This window comes from Drosophila sulfurigaster, chromosome X (assembly GCF_023558435.1).
Source record: "Drosophila sulfurigaster albostrigata strain 15112-1811.04 chromosome X, ASM2355843v2, whole genome shotgun sequence".
NCBI lineage: Eukaryota > Metazoa > Arthropoda > Insecta > Diptera > Drosophilidae > Drosophila > Drosophila sulfurigaster.
In genome coordinates this window covers 21,470,588-21,486,369 of record NC_084885.1, presented here as the reverse complement: position 1 = coordinate 21,486,369, position 15,782 = coordinate 21,470,588, and the positions used below count along the sequence as shown (strand labels likewise).

Genomic DNA, 15,782 nt, shown 5'->3' with positions numbered 1-15,782 from the left:
TCTCTTTCTCATTCCCATTCTCATCTTTATGCTGAAGCGTTGTTTTTTTTTCTTTTGCGTCGTTTACTTTTTAACGGCCTCTTAAATTATTTGCACAAAATCTTTCATCGCAAGGATTTCGCTTTTGTTTCAACAACAACAACAACAACGAATTTTTCCTTTTCTTCATTCGTTCGACTTTTTGTTGTTGCTGGCTGCAATTTTAGTTGTTTCACTGCACATAATTGTCGCCCATTATCGGGGTGTCGCTTCGCGGTCGTCAATCTGCCCTTCTTGACCCAACTCCAACTCCAACTCCAACCCTCTCATCCCTCCCTTTCCCCTTCTCCTCACACTCTTGAGCGTCTCTCCTTTTGCTTGTCTTGCACTCGCATTTGGGTTATGTTTTTTAATTGGCCCGCTTCAAGGCGCTAATAACAAACTTGGACCCAGCTACAAACTCGTCCACTTACCGATCGCTTTGTGGGTGACTAATGATAAACACACATACAATTTGACGACCCTCAACTTATTCTTCGTGCTCTTCAGAGAAGCTTATTACACCCGCTAACCAGAATTGGTAGAAGGGTATTATAACTTTGTGACGGCAGGAAATGTATGTTACAGGTAAAAAGCTATATATATTCTTGCTCCTCCGTCTGTCTGTCTGTCCGTCCGTCTGTATGAACACCTAGATCTCAGAGACTATAAGAGATAGAGCTATAATTTTTTTTCGACAGCATTTGTTATGTTTCTACGCAAATAAATTTTTGGCCACTTTTGCACCCACAGCGTAATTTTGAAACAAGAGTCGCTAATTTTGGTATATACAAGGGGTCTTAATGGGGAGTCAATCTGGTATATTCTGCACTCTATAGTATATCTTGAAAGTATTATCAATATACCAAATATACCATTTGGTATACTTTTTAAGTATTTTATAGTATTTTTGTGGTATATTATTTTGGTATTGTATATTTTGAGAGTAATACCGGTCGATATTGCTTTTATTCAAAATGGGTAGCGGGTATATCACAGTCGAGCACACTCGACTGTAACTTTCTCATTGATTCAAATGTATTTCATTACAGCTTTAAAGCTATGTTGGAAAAAGGTAAAGCAATGCATAATAATTAAATATTTGTAAGATTTGGAAATAACAGAATGAAATATAATTATAGTAAATTAATTGAAATGATGTTTTTATTATGCTGATTTATATGTCTTTTTTAAAAGTAAAAACATCTTATTTTAACACTTAAATCTGGATTCAAGAATGTTTATAATTCTAGATTAAAAAGTAGATTGCAAATCTTGATTTTATGTATATTTATGTCCTTTATTTATTAGAGCAGGTCTCTGATTTTCTTAAGCGATCTGACACGTTATGGAATTAAATTTTGAGCTACTTTTGAACATTATAAAATTTATTGTGAGAATTAAAAATCATTAATAAATAGTACTTTTCATTTATATAATAATACAAACAAAAAAATGTATAACAATTTATTTGGGAGCAAAAATAAAATATCGAATTTGTTGGGTTTTTTTTTTCTTAGAAATATTCAAAAATGTATTTTATAGTTTCCACAGAAAACATAAAAAATATTCTTACTCTTCCTATTTATTATTGTCAAGTATTAAAGTACATTTTAGAAATTTTATGAATAAATTTTGATGCTAGTCACTGACATTTGAACATTTTGATTTCAAAAGCCATTATGTATTATTAAGATTATATTTATCTTTATTTATACATTAGGAATATCTAATAATTATAAATCTTTTTATAGGATACTTGTCAAAAGGCTTTTTTAGTATATTAAATATACAAAAAAAATTTTCTTAACCATGTACATATGTACTTATTATAACTTCTGGTTTGACATTTCTACGATTTGATAATCGAAATTCCGCAAAACTTATCACGAACAAATTAGGTAATCTCTTTTGTGTGATTTAATAAACTTTGGCTTTGTAGTTTTGTCTGATGCAGCATATAGAGAATTATTTATGTTGGAGACTGTTATGATGTATTTTTTTTATTTATTTTATTTCATTGTTTTATTGTTTTTTTTCTGATTTGAATATATCAGTATCCATCAGCGATTCTCTGCGTATGTTTCTTGTTGAAATTTCGATTATAACATATATAGAGAATTATTCATGTTAGGATCATGCAAGGTATTAGCTTTTTTATTGTTCAGTTTTGATTATTTTATAATTATTAATCAGCAGTTCTTTTATATTCTCTTTTAAAGTATTGGTTTTATAATCTTCTTTTTTATTTTGTTCAGTTTTGATTATTTTATAATTAATTAGCAATTCTAATTGAAAGTATTAGTTTTATAAACGTTCTTTTTATTATGTTCAGTTTTGATTATTTTTATTATTAATCAGCAATTTTCTTTGAAAGTATTAGTTTTATAAACGTTCTTTTTTTGTCAAGATTTGATTATTTTATTGTAATCAATAGTTTTTTTTAGAATCTGTTTCAATCTGAATGGTTTTTTTAATTGTTCAGTTTGGATAATTATGTTTGATTTTGTTGTTTATTTTTTCGAGGAAAAGTATTCGAAGTCTTTTGGTATTTGGGCCACCATTTTCGCTGAGCGGAGCGGAGTTGCAGCTGAAGCGCTCATTGGCTCGACGAGGGCAGTTTTTTGGTTGGCTGTTTGTCGGCTGGATTTGGGATTTTGATATAGTAATCGACCGCAGCGTATAATAATTCTTGCGGTTTCATTACGCCAACCACACACCCTTCGACATGTTTGCTGCGCAACCGCCAACAGACACACACACACACACACACACACACACACACACACATTCCACCACCACCACTAGCAAGCAGTCAAGCAGTCAAGCAGTCAGTCAGTCAGTCAGGGAGTCATTCATTCACTTTGGTGTTTTGCTACATACTAAAACCGCAAAATGTAGGAGGGTTGAACGTAATGCTAATATGCCGAAAGAAAGAAAGAAAACTCCGCCCTGGTGACAAAAAAAAAACACACACACACACCAAGAAATACATTACGCACTTGTATGTGTGTGTGTGTGTGTGTGTGTGTGTGTGTGAGGGGACGTCTTACGCTCATGTGGTTAACAGTGCAATTTTTCACTCAAGACCCTCTAGACTCGCATTGGAGCAGCGCCTATCTGCTGCTGCAGAAAATATTGCCGTCGTCTTTGGCCGCAAATGGCAGCCGCAAAATTTTACCGTTTCTTCCCACAACATCATGCTTGCTCGCTCGCACTCGCACAGTCTCATTCCATCATCTCCATGTGCGCGCTCTCTCTCTCTCTCTCTCGCTCTCGTTCTCACTCTCTGTATCTGTCTGTCCCACTCCTTCGCTTTGCGTTGCGCTGCTTCGCTCGCTCGCTCTCTGTCACACCAATTCGCTGTCTCGGTTACACTCTATACCGACTACAACATTCTCTGGTTAGGCAGAAGGCGGCTTGCCGCAAAGCCGCGCCGGTTTCATTTTTTGGCCACCGTCTTGGACTTGGACCTGCAATCTTGAGGTTGAGCGCCTGTGGGGAGTCCTGTAGTCATCGTCATCGTCGTCATCGTCGTTGTCGTCGTCGTTGTCCATGGTGCTTATTTACCACGACGCGTTGTTGTGCGTTGTGCTGCGTTGAGATTCTTTTCCATTTGCTTTCTTTTCGTTTCGTTTTTTTTTTTTTTTACTCTGCTTTTGAGTCAAACCGAAAGACGAATTCCAAGACATTTTAGGGGTTGTTAGCGAGCAGCGAGAGAAGAAAAAAAATATAAATAAAAGTAAACGCTGCATAGAAAAATGAGTCTGCTTCCAGCTTCCTGCTGAATTTCAACTCAAACATTTTTTTTTCTTTTGCTTTCGCCTTTGCTTTCGCTGCTCGCCCTTTGCTCCACTCACTTTCCAGTGCTCCCCTCGTAAGCCTCGTAAGCAGCCTTGGCGAAGGTGTTGCGAGTGCAAAAATTGAGCGCTTTTTTTTTCGTTTCTTCGCTTGCTCTGTTTTGTTTTGTACTTCTTCTCACCACCGTTGCTTAGTAAGCGTTGGAAAGGGAAGGGGGAAGGGAAGAATGTGGGGAACCAACTTGAAGACATCGTTGCGGCCTTTCTGCTTGTGGTGTAGTTGACGTTTTTGGTTTCGGTTTCGGTTTCGGTTTTTGGCTTGGCTTTCGCTTCGGCTGCGACGGCAGCGACGTCGACTGCAGCGTCGACTGCTGTTGACGTTGGCGTCGCTGCCGCTGCCGTCGCTGCTTCTTGGGACACCACAAGTAAAAACCACTGCTACTGGTTCTCGTGGTAAATGTTAAGCCAAGAAAAAGAATTATATACCCAACGCGGTTGCTGGCAAAACGCAAAACGCAAAAAGAGGCGGCACTCGCGAGCTTCAAATGGCGATAGAGATGCTGTTGCTGTTGCTGCTGTTGCTGCTGCGTCGTCGCCATTGACTTCGAATGTTATTGCTGCTGCTGCTGCTATTTTTTCGTTTTTGTATTTGGGTTCCTTTTGGACTCAGACTCCAACACACACAGCATCAGCAGTGCTGCTGCCACACTAACACCAAGATACAAGCACAAGACCCCATCGACATCGACAACGACAACGACAACGACGTCGCTGCTGCTTCGTCTCGTTCTCGTCCTCGTCCTCGTTCTCGTCCTTGTCCGCGTCGTGATTATGATGACGCGCCGTTGACTTCGCTGTCGGCGTCGCCAACCGCTCGTAGTGGTCGCGTTCATGGTTACCGCAAAAAAATAGTTTAATATCTCCGTGTCGTTTGATTCGATCGCCAGCCTCAGAGCCGCAAAACCCCAACACGCAACGCAAAAAAAAACACAACAAAAAAAAAGAAAGCTTAAAATAAAACCATAGAAGAAGCTCCGCAGCTCAATCGTCATTTCAATCGCCGCCGCATCTCAATCGTGTTATCGCAATCTCATTCTCGGGTTTTTTTGTTATCAATCCAAGTTCTAATACGTCGCGGTTTTCCCTCTCCTTCTCTCCCTCTCGCTCGCTCTCTCTCTTGCCTTAACGGTCGTGTGTGCGTGTGTGTGTGTGTGAGTGAGTGTGTTAATTGTTATATAGATATTAGCATATTTATCAAAATTATCACAAAATATTATTGCAATTTTTTTACTGTGCACATTTGTGATATACAATAATCGAAGTGGTTTTTTTTTTGCACGTGAGCATAATCAAAAAAAAAATAGATTTCGTATAAAATAATAATTTGGCGAACTTAAAAAATTTACTAACAAATGTAAGTACAATCAAATTGCAAATTTGGATAGCCCCTTAACTTATAATATCGCTGCTGATCGCAGCTCTTAAAAATGTTTTTATAAAACTGATAAAATAAACGAAATAAAATGTTAGATCATAATATATTTAACAGTGATCAACGAAATCAAATTAATGTTATAAAAAGTTCTAAAATGCTTAAATCGTATTAATTAAAAGGGATTCAACATTTTCCATATTCTTATTTTGGATAATTAAAATATAAATTAATATAAAATTTGAAATAACGAAATAGTTAAAAACGAATCTCTAATAAGAAACATTAATTTCACTTAGATTGTTGACTCTTAAGGCACTTAATAATTAATAAATTATTATTTTGGTTGCCTTACTTCCATTGCACTTAACGGCCTTACTACTACATATCTTTTTTTTTTACACGTATGCAGTTAGTGGCAGTGTGATGCGTTTAACAATCACATCAAAAATGAAATATTCAATATAAACACGCACACGCAATAAAAAAGTAACAATTTAATAACTTAAACATTAATATTTTGGTTGTTTTGCCTAATTTGCACTTAACGGCAACACTATTTCATACAATTTTTCTACCGAAATTCAGTTAGTGGCGGTTTGCTGTGTTTAACGATCACACCAAAAAATGAAAAGTATAGAAAAACATTATAAACAATCACACAATTACATTATCTCACTTAAGCGCCTATGTTTGCCATACCAGTTGAGGTCGTTATGCGATATAAAGTATGAGTGGTAATAATTAGGATAAATGATTGTTCAATAACGACACCAAAAAAAAGTAAATGAAAGAAAAACTTTATAAACACTCACACAAATACATAGTCTCACTTAAGCGCCTATGTTTGCCATACCAGTTGAGGTCGTTATGCGAGATAAAGTTTAAAGTTAATAAGAATCAAAGAGTGATTAACAATCACACAAAAAATGAAAAGAAAAAGAAAAACATAAGCACTCACACAATTTTATATATTCTCACTTAAGCGCCTGTGTTTGGTGTAGCGGTTGAGGTCGTTATGCGAGATAAAGTTAGAAGTTAATAATAAGCATAAAAAGGCTTAGATATAAGCGAAGAAAAGCCTGTCTAACTGTCATTTAAATGTAAAGCAATAAATATGTTTATATTTTTTATGTATTCAGTCAAAAATTAATAAGCCAATAAAGTTATTATGTAATGAGGTCTAATTTGATGTCATTGTTCTAATAATACAATAAAATAACTGAGAGTTTTGGAAGGAAATCTGACTATTTTTTTATCATCCTAGCCTTATCAATTACTTCAAATGCCAAATACAATTTGTGCACATAATTGCAAATTTCATTAGAGTGTCTATTTAGTTTACGGGCAGTTCGAGCCTACCTTAATATGTGTTGTATGCATTCATCACGGTTCCCCATTCACAAACAAATTGTTTTTTTTTCTTCTGTTTTTGCATTTTTTCTCTCTTGTGTGTGTACGTTTGTGTGTGTGTGGCATGCACCGAATATCGTGTCCTGTGTGTGTGTGTTCTCCGTGTCTGTGGCCACATATGTCGCCGCATAGTCGCTGGGCGAGCTCATTTGGCGGCCAGCTGTGACCGTCGTGTATGCAAAAATTTCCAAACGGAAGCTGTAAAAAAGCAAGTACATATACTATCAACAGATTATGCACGTTGCACACACATCTGTACATAAATTCAACGAGTGCGAGAACGAGACAAAACATCAGCAAAGGACTCACACACAAAATAATAAAAAAAACAATATCATAGTTGTCGAAAGGAATAAAAAGCGATTCGCAAACAAAATGCACCGCGTGGCTGGCGAGTCATTTTTATTTATACACGCAGCCATTTTAAAAGGTGTGCAAGTGTGTGTGTGCGTATGTGTGCGTGTGTATGTGTGAGAGAGTTGTGTGTTCCACATTGTTGATTTTTTGGTGGCCAAACACAAACAGGCAACAGCTGGCGCTTCATTATTATTATTGTTCTCTTTTTGCTTTTTTTTTTTGTTTTTTATCCAACCCAACTTTTGTTTTTAACTTTTTTTTTTATTTCGCAGATTTTTACATTTGCTGTTGTTGTTGTTGGTATTGTTGGCATATGCAGCGGAGAGTGAAGCATATTGCAGCTGGAGCTCATCCGTTCATCTTAGTTGCGAACTTCACTCAATCAAAATTGATATGATTTTTTAATATTTAATTGAGCTGCGTTTGTTGCCCGCTGCTTAAATGCAAATTGTGCGCAAAGGCGTGTGGTTGTCCCAGCCAAAGAACCTCGGCAAGAACAAGTAACAAAAAGTGTAACTAGAAACGAATTCTTCAACTTAACTCATTAAAAAGTGCTGGCCAAAATGTGTTGCCTACTTATTGGGGCAGGTGTTAAAAAGTGTCAAGTTGTGTATATTGCTTTGAAGTTATTATTAATTGTTTTTAAACATGCTTAGTTTTTAATTAACACAACCAGTCACTGCTATGGAAATTCGATTCAATTAAAAATGTTATTCTAATGACAGCTAATACTTAAATTACACTTAACTGCCTCAACTTAAAAAGAAATGAAGTGCACAGAAAATCTGCTGGTAATTAGTTAGTTTATAAATGAACTTTTATAATTAACACTAACAAACGTTGCTATTCGCTGAAATTCGATTCAATAGAACTATTTGTTCTAAAGGCAGTTAAAAGATAAATTATACTTAACTGCCTCAACTGCAAAATAAATTAAGTGAACAGCGAAATAAACGAATTTGCATGTCTTTTTATTGTTTATTATTTATTTTGGTGTCTATTTGTTAAGTGTGCAAAAGTGGCCACTAAGTGAAACTACATTTAATGTGGCAGTTAAGTGAAATTGACGTGAAGTAAAGCGGTATTTTAGTGAGTTTTGTCTTCGCTGCAATATAGTGTATAAAATAATAAACTTATTAAACAATTTGTCAACTACATCTTAAATAATACTTTTGCATTTAAATGAATTAAGGCTTAAGGCTCTGCAAAACAATTATTTTGTGTGGTACTTGAATAAATTTATAAAAGAACAAGAAAAATAATGAGAATTGAATTAAATATTTGTTATATATTCTCTCTTTGCACTTTTTGCAGATGACCAATTATTGAGACAAGTGTGAAGCGCTTTGAACGCAGCCCAAAATAAACATCATTAAATTGCCCAAAGTCAAAGACATCAGCCGAGCGTTGAAAACTGCAATAATGCACATTTCAGCTGAGGTTAGTTCGACCACCTCAAATCAAACACAGCCGCAGCACCACCACCAACAACAACATCAACAACAACAACAACAACAACAGCAGCAACAACAACAGCAACATACTGCGACTGCAACAACAACAATAACAACAACGAAGCGACGCAATGCAGAGACTAACAACAACAACAACAACAACCACAGCGGCAACAATAACAACAACAACAACAACACTAGCAACAACAATAATAATAACAACAACAACAACAACAACAACAATGGCAGCAGCAAAAGCAAACCCGTGGACACGAGTCCATATCTGACGCCAGAGAATCTGATCGAGCGAACTGTCGATGTTCTGCTCGCCGAACATCCGGGCGAACTGGTTAAAACCGGTTCGCCACATGTGGTAAGTTCGCATGATAGATTTCTATCGCATGCGATATATTGTTTCTTTCTCTCTCTGTTAAGGTTTGCACCACGCTGCCCACGCATTGGCGCTCGAATAAAACGCTGCCAATTGCATTTAAAGTGCTGGCACTGGGCGAGGTCATGGATGGCACCATTGTCACCATTCGGGCGGGCAACGATGAGAACTTTTGCGGTGAACTGCGCAACTGCACCGCCGTCATGAAGAACCAGGTGGCCAAGTTCAATGATCTACGTTTTGTCGGACGCAGCGGTCGAGGTGAGTGGCAAAAAGTATTTCGTCAAATTGCATCACATTTATTTCAAAATACGAAACCCTTTATTAGAATATATAATATGTCAAAGGGATATTCCCTAATACAATAAATATAAAACAGGTAAGAAAGCTACAGTCGAGTGTACTCGACTGTGAGATACCCGCTACCCATTTTGAATAAAAGCAATATGTTTTTCGGTAATATTCTCAAAATATACCAAATATACTGCAAACATTCTAAAGATATACCAAATGGTATATGTGGTATATTGATATATACCACATTCAAAGTATACCATAGACAGCACAATATACCAGATTGTCAGCAAAGCAACTAAGACCCCTAGTAAGTAAGCGTTTTTGCCCATACAAAAGTTATAGTTACTATTGTATATACCAAAATTCGCAAATCTAGCTTTAAAATTACGCTTGTTATTCGATTTTTTTTTATTTGAGGGAGCGGAAGTGGACGTGGCAAAAATTTGAAACAAACTTGATCTGCGTGCAAACATAACAAATGCTGTCGAAACAAATTATAGCTCTATCTCTTATAGTCTCTGAGATCTAGATATTCATACGGATAGACGGACAGACACACAGACGGACAGACGGACATGGCTAGATCGTCTAGGCTGTTTGCGCTGATCAAGAATAAATGTACTTTATAGGGTTGGAGATGCCTCCTTCTACCTGTTACATACATTTTCTGCCGGCACAAAGTTATAATACCCTTCTACCCTATGGGTAACTGGTATAAATAGAGACTTAACTTAGTAAAAAACCTTAAATGAAAGCAACATAACATACTAAGAATTTAGCGAGTACAATAATATTTGTTAACAAACGGTCAAAATTATGAGCTATAAAGTGTGCTCGACTTTGGAATAATAGCTGCAAAAAAAATAACTGACTATAGATATGCCTAGGATAAGCAAAATATTTGCTTAAAGGCGATATTCTCTATTCTCAGTTTACACTTTTCGAACAGTCAAATCGAGCGAAGATGTAAATAATACCGTTTTTCAGATTACATTTAAATCATTAAGAATATATTACAATCAATTGGCGATTGAACACACATCTTTTAAGGCGAACCATAATCTAATGGTTTGCTATTGCGAATTACAAATTTTACGATTTTTCGTCATCATATTGTAGTAAATATTCCAAAAAGTTAATGTTTTAAATCATTTAGACATATTTTAATATAATAAAAGTTATACTTTGATAGTGTGTTAAACCTTTTCCAGCTAAAGTATTTGAATTTCGTACTGTATTTTATTGAAATATTAATTATTCTTAGGAGTTACTTCTTTATCAATTTTAAATTTCTTTTACGACCATTTTATTGGCTTCATGACTGCAACTGTAATAGAAAATAATCATTCTCAAACTACTTAGGCATTATTTGTTACTGTACTTTTAGGAATTAATTTGACTATCTTACAAACTTACAAAAGGATTGCAGTTTCAGTTTATGGTTAAACATTGCTAAAGTTATTGAATTTTTTTCTTGATTACATTTATTTATTTTTAAAACAATTAAAAATAGGTTTACCATTAGCTTTTTCAGAACTAAAAGTGTGACGAAAAGCATATTGAGGTAAAGAATGTAAAGGAGGTAAAGAGAGACTTTTCCTTTAGACTATTTTACTGTTTAAAAAGAAATACTAAAGACAAAAAGACTTGCAATGCAATTTATAATTTGAATGAAGAGCGAAAAGTTTACACTAAGTTGTGACTGCAAGAGACCCGTTCAAAATCTCATATGGTAACTGATATATACCAGGATATGTGAGTTAGTTGTTTGACTTGACGCAAAGTTATAAATTTACTTGTAATCTATGCTTTAATAATACTAATAATAAGATAATTTCAAGTGATTTTGAACGGTTCTATGACGGTCTCAACTTTGTTGCAGTCGTTCGTAAAGGTTATACGATTATTTTAGTTCGAGGGAATGTTAAGCTACAATCTACATGTAGAACTAGAACTTTTAATTGTTAGTTACAATATAATATAATTTCTGTAATAATATCAATCTGTAATAATTAATAGTCATTAAATTAAACACTACTGTGTATGTCAATGAAAAGTGTTCACAGAAAACAGAATGACATTCACTTTTGAGTGTCCATTGAGTGTAGTGAGTTAACCTGGCATTCATTAGCACAAAGAATTTGTTGAGGTGAAATGTAAAAATCAAGAAAGCAAAGCGAAGTAAAGCGAAGCACAACGTTCATATGATTTCATACAGCCTATCATTTGGCTTGATTGTCTGCTTCCTGTCTACGCCCCAGGATACTTGTAGCATATTGCCACAAGAAAACACATTCACAGATACAGATACAGATGCAGATACAGAGACTCACACACACACACAGACACCGCATAAACCAAAAGTTTTTTCAGCCGCTTGGTTTCCGCTCATCGTTCATATCGCAATGAATGGCTTTTGCTTTGGCTTCATTTTCTTGGGCATCGACTTTTTGCGTGGGGATGGGGGGCAACTGCAAGTGCCTGACTGCGTCAAACAAATAAGATAAGTAGTCTGTAGTTAATTTTTATATGTCTATTCGGGGTGCCTGCCTGCCTGCCTGCCAGCCTGACAGTTGTCAATTTTCGTTTCTATTTCGCCTGCTAGGTTATTGCTGTTCATTTCGTCAATTTATCACGAACGCAATTTAAAAATCAAATCGAGGGTGACAGACGACATACTGTGATAGAATTTTTTCCTCGCCAATGATTTTCTTTTTTTTTGGGCTAAATTAAATCAGCGTAACTGTTTATTCAAATCCCCAAACATGGCTAACAACAGCGGCGGCAACTTTTACTTTTTTTTTTTTTTTTCATCGTCATTTTCTTTGGCTTTCTTCTTTAGAGCTTTTTCCCTTCAACGCTGCTACTTTTCGTCAAGTTATTTTTCAGTTTTCTCGATGTTGTTTTTTTGTGTATTTTTTTTTTTGGGTGATCCGAGGGCGTCATTTTCCAGATCCCGGCATGTTTAAGTGCGCGCTTTGCCGCGGCATTTGACAATTTGCTCATTAAGTTTGTCTGACCCCAGACCTTGGTGTTGCCCCTCTTCAGCTCCAACTCCCTTTGAATTTCGCTCGCTTTTGCTTTTGGGTTTGCTTTGCGTGTGTCTGTATTCGTTTTTTTTTTTTTTTTTTGCCAGAAAGACAGCGGCACACCCTCATCAGCATCGACAGATTCTTGTTGGCATTTTTAAACGTTTCAAGTGGCAAATAATTCCTTGGGATTTACTTGCAAATCTTTTTTTAAACATTTGATTATGGTACGAGACGCGACCCTGGCTATGCTTCGCTACGCTCTTTTTGTCCCATTTCCTTACTAATTACCAGAAAAATACGCAAAACAAAAAAAAAAAACCGAAAAGAGAGAAGGTAAAGTAACAGCAATTGTAGCAATTGAAAGGCAGCGGCCAAAAAGTTTTACAAATGGATTTAAATTATCTGGACTCGCTTCTTGTGTTTTTTTTTTATTTTTGTGTTGGGTTGGGTTGCCCACTCCAGATAGATTTTAATGCGCTACAAAAGGATTACGTGGGTCAAGTTGCCCACTCTATGGCTGTGCGTAAGCTGTCTCATCAGCTCGTGCTTGTAAATATTTGCTTAATTTCAATTAGCAAACAAATGCAAATCCCTTGTACTAGAAAAAGTAAATGTTGCAATCGTTGTTGCTGATGTTGATGCTGTTGCTGTTGCTGTTGCTGTTACAACTAATGCCACTTGCAGTTGTCAAGGCTGCAGACGATGCCCGAACACCATTTGGCATGCTACGATTTATGTTTTGCATGCACACAGCGTTGCGCTTCAATGGAGTTACGAGTGCTTACATCGAGGGCAGCTTCAATCAATTGGTGCTTGCCTATTTATATACCCGCTACCCAGAAGGGTAAAAGGGTATTCTAATTTTGTGACTGTAGGAAATGCATTTAACATGGGGAAAGCAGCATCTCCGATCCCCCAAGGTATATATATTCTTGATCATCGTCAACAGCCGAGATTATAAGGCCGTCTGTCTGTCTGTCCATCAATATGAACACCTAGATCTCAGAAATTATAAGAGATAGAGACTTAAATCTTTTAGACAGTACTTTTAATTTTTTTCACGCAGATCAAGTATGTTTAAAATTATTGCCACGCCCACTACCGCCTCCGCAAATTGTCAACAAAAGTTGCCGCAAACGTCATATTGAATCTAGTGTCGCTATTTTCGGTACATTTAATAACAGCTAGAGTTTTTATAATGCTTGTAAATTTTGGTTGCGAACAGATTAAAACTGTGGAAGTTATTTAAAAAATACTTTGGTGTGGGAAAAACGCATGCTTACTACGGATCTCAGTTGCTTTGGCTGACAATGTGTGCATATTTTTTTTAATGAAGTACTATATGAATATACCAATTATATCTTTTGGTATTATTTAATATTTTTGCAATACGTTAATTTGGTATATTTTGTACTCTATGGTATATTTTTAGCGCTTAGTATAATTAACTACTTTGTTAGTATATTTTAGTATTAGTATGATTTGGTATATTTTATGAATATTGCTATATTTTTATATATGTTTTAGTATTTTTTAGAATTCATATAATTTGGTTTATTTTTTATTTTTTCAAGATCGGTAGCGCGTATCTCACAGTCGAGCACACTCAAGCGTATCTTTCTAACTTGTTTAGTTGCGGTACTAAATCACTATACCAAATATATCCTTTGGTATATTTTTAGTATTTTGTAGTATGCTTTAGAATTAGTATAATTCTAATAATCTTCTTAAAATTAATACCGCATTATTTTCCAAAATAGCGGGTATCTCACAGTCGAGTACACTCGACAGTTGCTTTCTTACTTGTTACTTTCGGTACAAAATGTATTTCGTTGAGCGACCCTCGTTGGTGGGGCATTTGGCATTTTTGTGTACTCGTAATTTTAATGATGTGGACTATGCTGCGTATGCGTAATGTGGGCGCAATTAGATAAAATGGCGGCAGCGGCAACGGCAGCTGCTGTGCAGCAGTTGCATTCAAGCGGAAACTGCATAATCCACACACATGGGAAATGCATTTGCCCGTTGTCTACTAATGAATTAAAATCTTCTCTGGACGGGAAGAGCAACAGACAGAGAGCGAGAGAGAGAGCGAGCAAGCACATGTAATTATCATTGGTATATGCATATAAATGAGATATGTATACGCTACTTGGGTTGCATGTTGCATGTTGCACACGCTGCACATTGATGTGTAAGCACTTTGAAGGGCATTACCAAAGTGCATTAGCAACAAACAATGCAGCAACAGCTTAGTTTCTTGCTATTGCTGTTGCTGCTGCTGTTGCATTTACAATATGTTAATTAACTGTAAGTTGGCGTCCGCTGTGATTACGCCGCTCTGCTTATCGCTCAGTTGCATCTAACGCCTTGCCACTTGAGGTTTGTGCTTTGAAAATTTCAATGGCAGCAGCAGCGGCAGCGGCAGCGGACACCAAATGATTTGACCGGACCGAAACGCAACCCAACTTAACCCCTCAACAACAGCAACAACAACAACGAGAACGAGAACAGCATCATGTCTTTCTCTCTCTCATAAATGGACTGCAGCAATTCATTAGTTAATTGCACTCGATGTGCAATCTGTAATGTGCACAATTGCAATTGCAATTGCAATTGCAATTTTTGGGGCTTTTCTCTATTTCCATTAAGTGGGTTATATTAAGTGAGTCGCAATGCATAAATCATTCATCTTATTATTAATCTCTCTCAAGTTTAATTGCCATCGTCAGCAACTTGAAATATTTGGAATTCAATGAACTTTCGATTGAATCAACTGATTCAATTTCAATATGCGCAAGACTCTTTTAATAGTTGGCGAATTGTTTTTATCTTTATATTCATTAATTTATTTATATAATCTAAAAAAATCAGTAATAAGTAAACTTGGAATTGTTTAATATTTAATCGTGTATTAAAAAGTCAATATAAAAAACTTAAAATAGCGTGAAAACATGACAAACAGATTAAGCTATTGGTAATAGAAAATGCTAAAGATATGGCATACTCTACTAGATATTAGATTCACCAACTCGCATGTTTGTGTACTATGTATTTCATCCCAAGTAAATTTGCAATAATAATGTTAATTAATGCATTTGCAAACGGAGCTGTGAGAATATGATGACTCAATTTGTTTGTGAAGAAAGAAAGACTGAAAAAAGGAAAGAAAGAAAGAAAGAATTTTTGGGCAATACAATTTTTTGTAATTTCAAACTCTCTTCCTATCATATAAGATTAGTTTACTTTTTTTAACTCTCAAATTAACTGTTCCACGGATTATGATGCTTAGAATGTATATTTTTGTTTTGTTTACCTTTCTTTAAACTCGCTACCCAAAATGGTATTATTATTTTATTACTTGATTTGTATTATACATCTACCATATATTTTGGTATTTTTAATTATAATATTATTAGCGTGACATAACATTTATTTTATAAACACTTCAATAATTTTGTAGTGATAATAAACTGAATCATTTTTCTTTAATTTCAAATAAATATTAGTTGTTAATAAGTGCATAATTTAGCTTAGATGATGTGAGTTTCTTTTTCTCCCATGTTCAATCAATTGCTTTAGCTTAAT

The 15,782-nt window shown here is 35.6% G+C and overlaps 1 protein-coding gene across 1 annotated transcript in view; it reads left to right on the top strand.

Moving 5' to 3' along the window:
• The first annotated feature begins 4,776 nt into the window (after window positions 1-4,776).
• LOC133849261 (uncharacterized) overlaps window positions 4,777-15,782 on the top strand; it is a 42,188-nt gene continuing 31,182 nt past the window's right edge. The window contains exons 1-3 of the mRNA XM_062285200.1: window positions 4,777-5,232; window positions 8,335-8,847; window positions 8,910-9,126. Of these exons, the coding sequence (XP_062141184.1) occupies window positions 8,443-8,847; window positions 8,910-9,126 (622 nt within the window). The 5' untranslated portion in view covers window positions 4,777-5,232; window positions 8,335-8,442. The remainder of the gene's footprint in view (window positions 5,233-8,334; window positions 8,848-8,909; window positions 9,127-15,782) is intronic.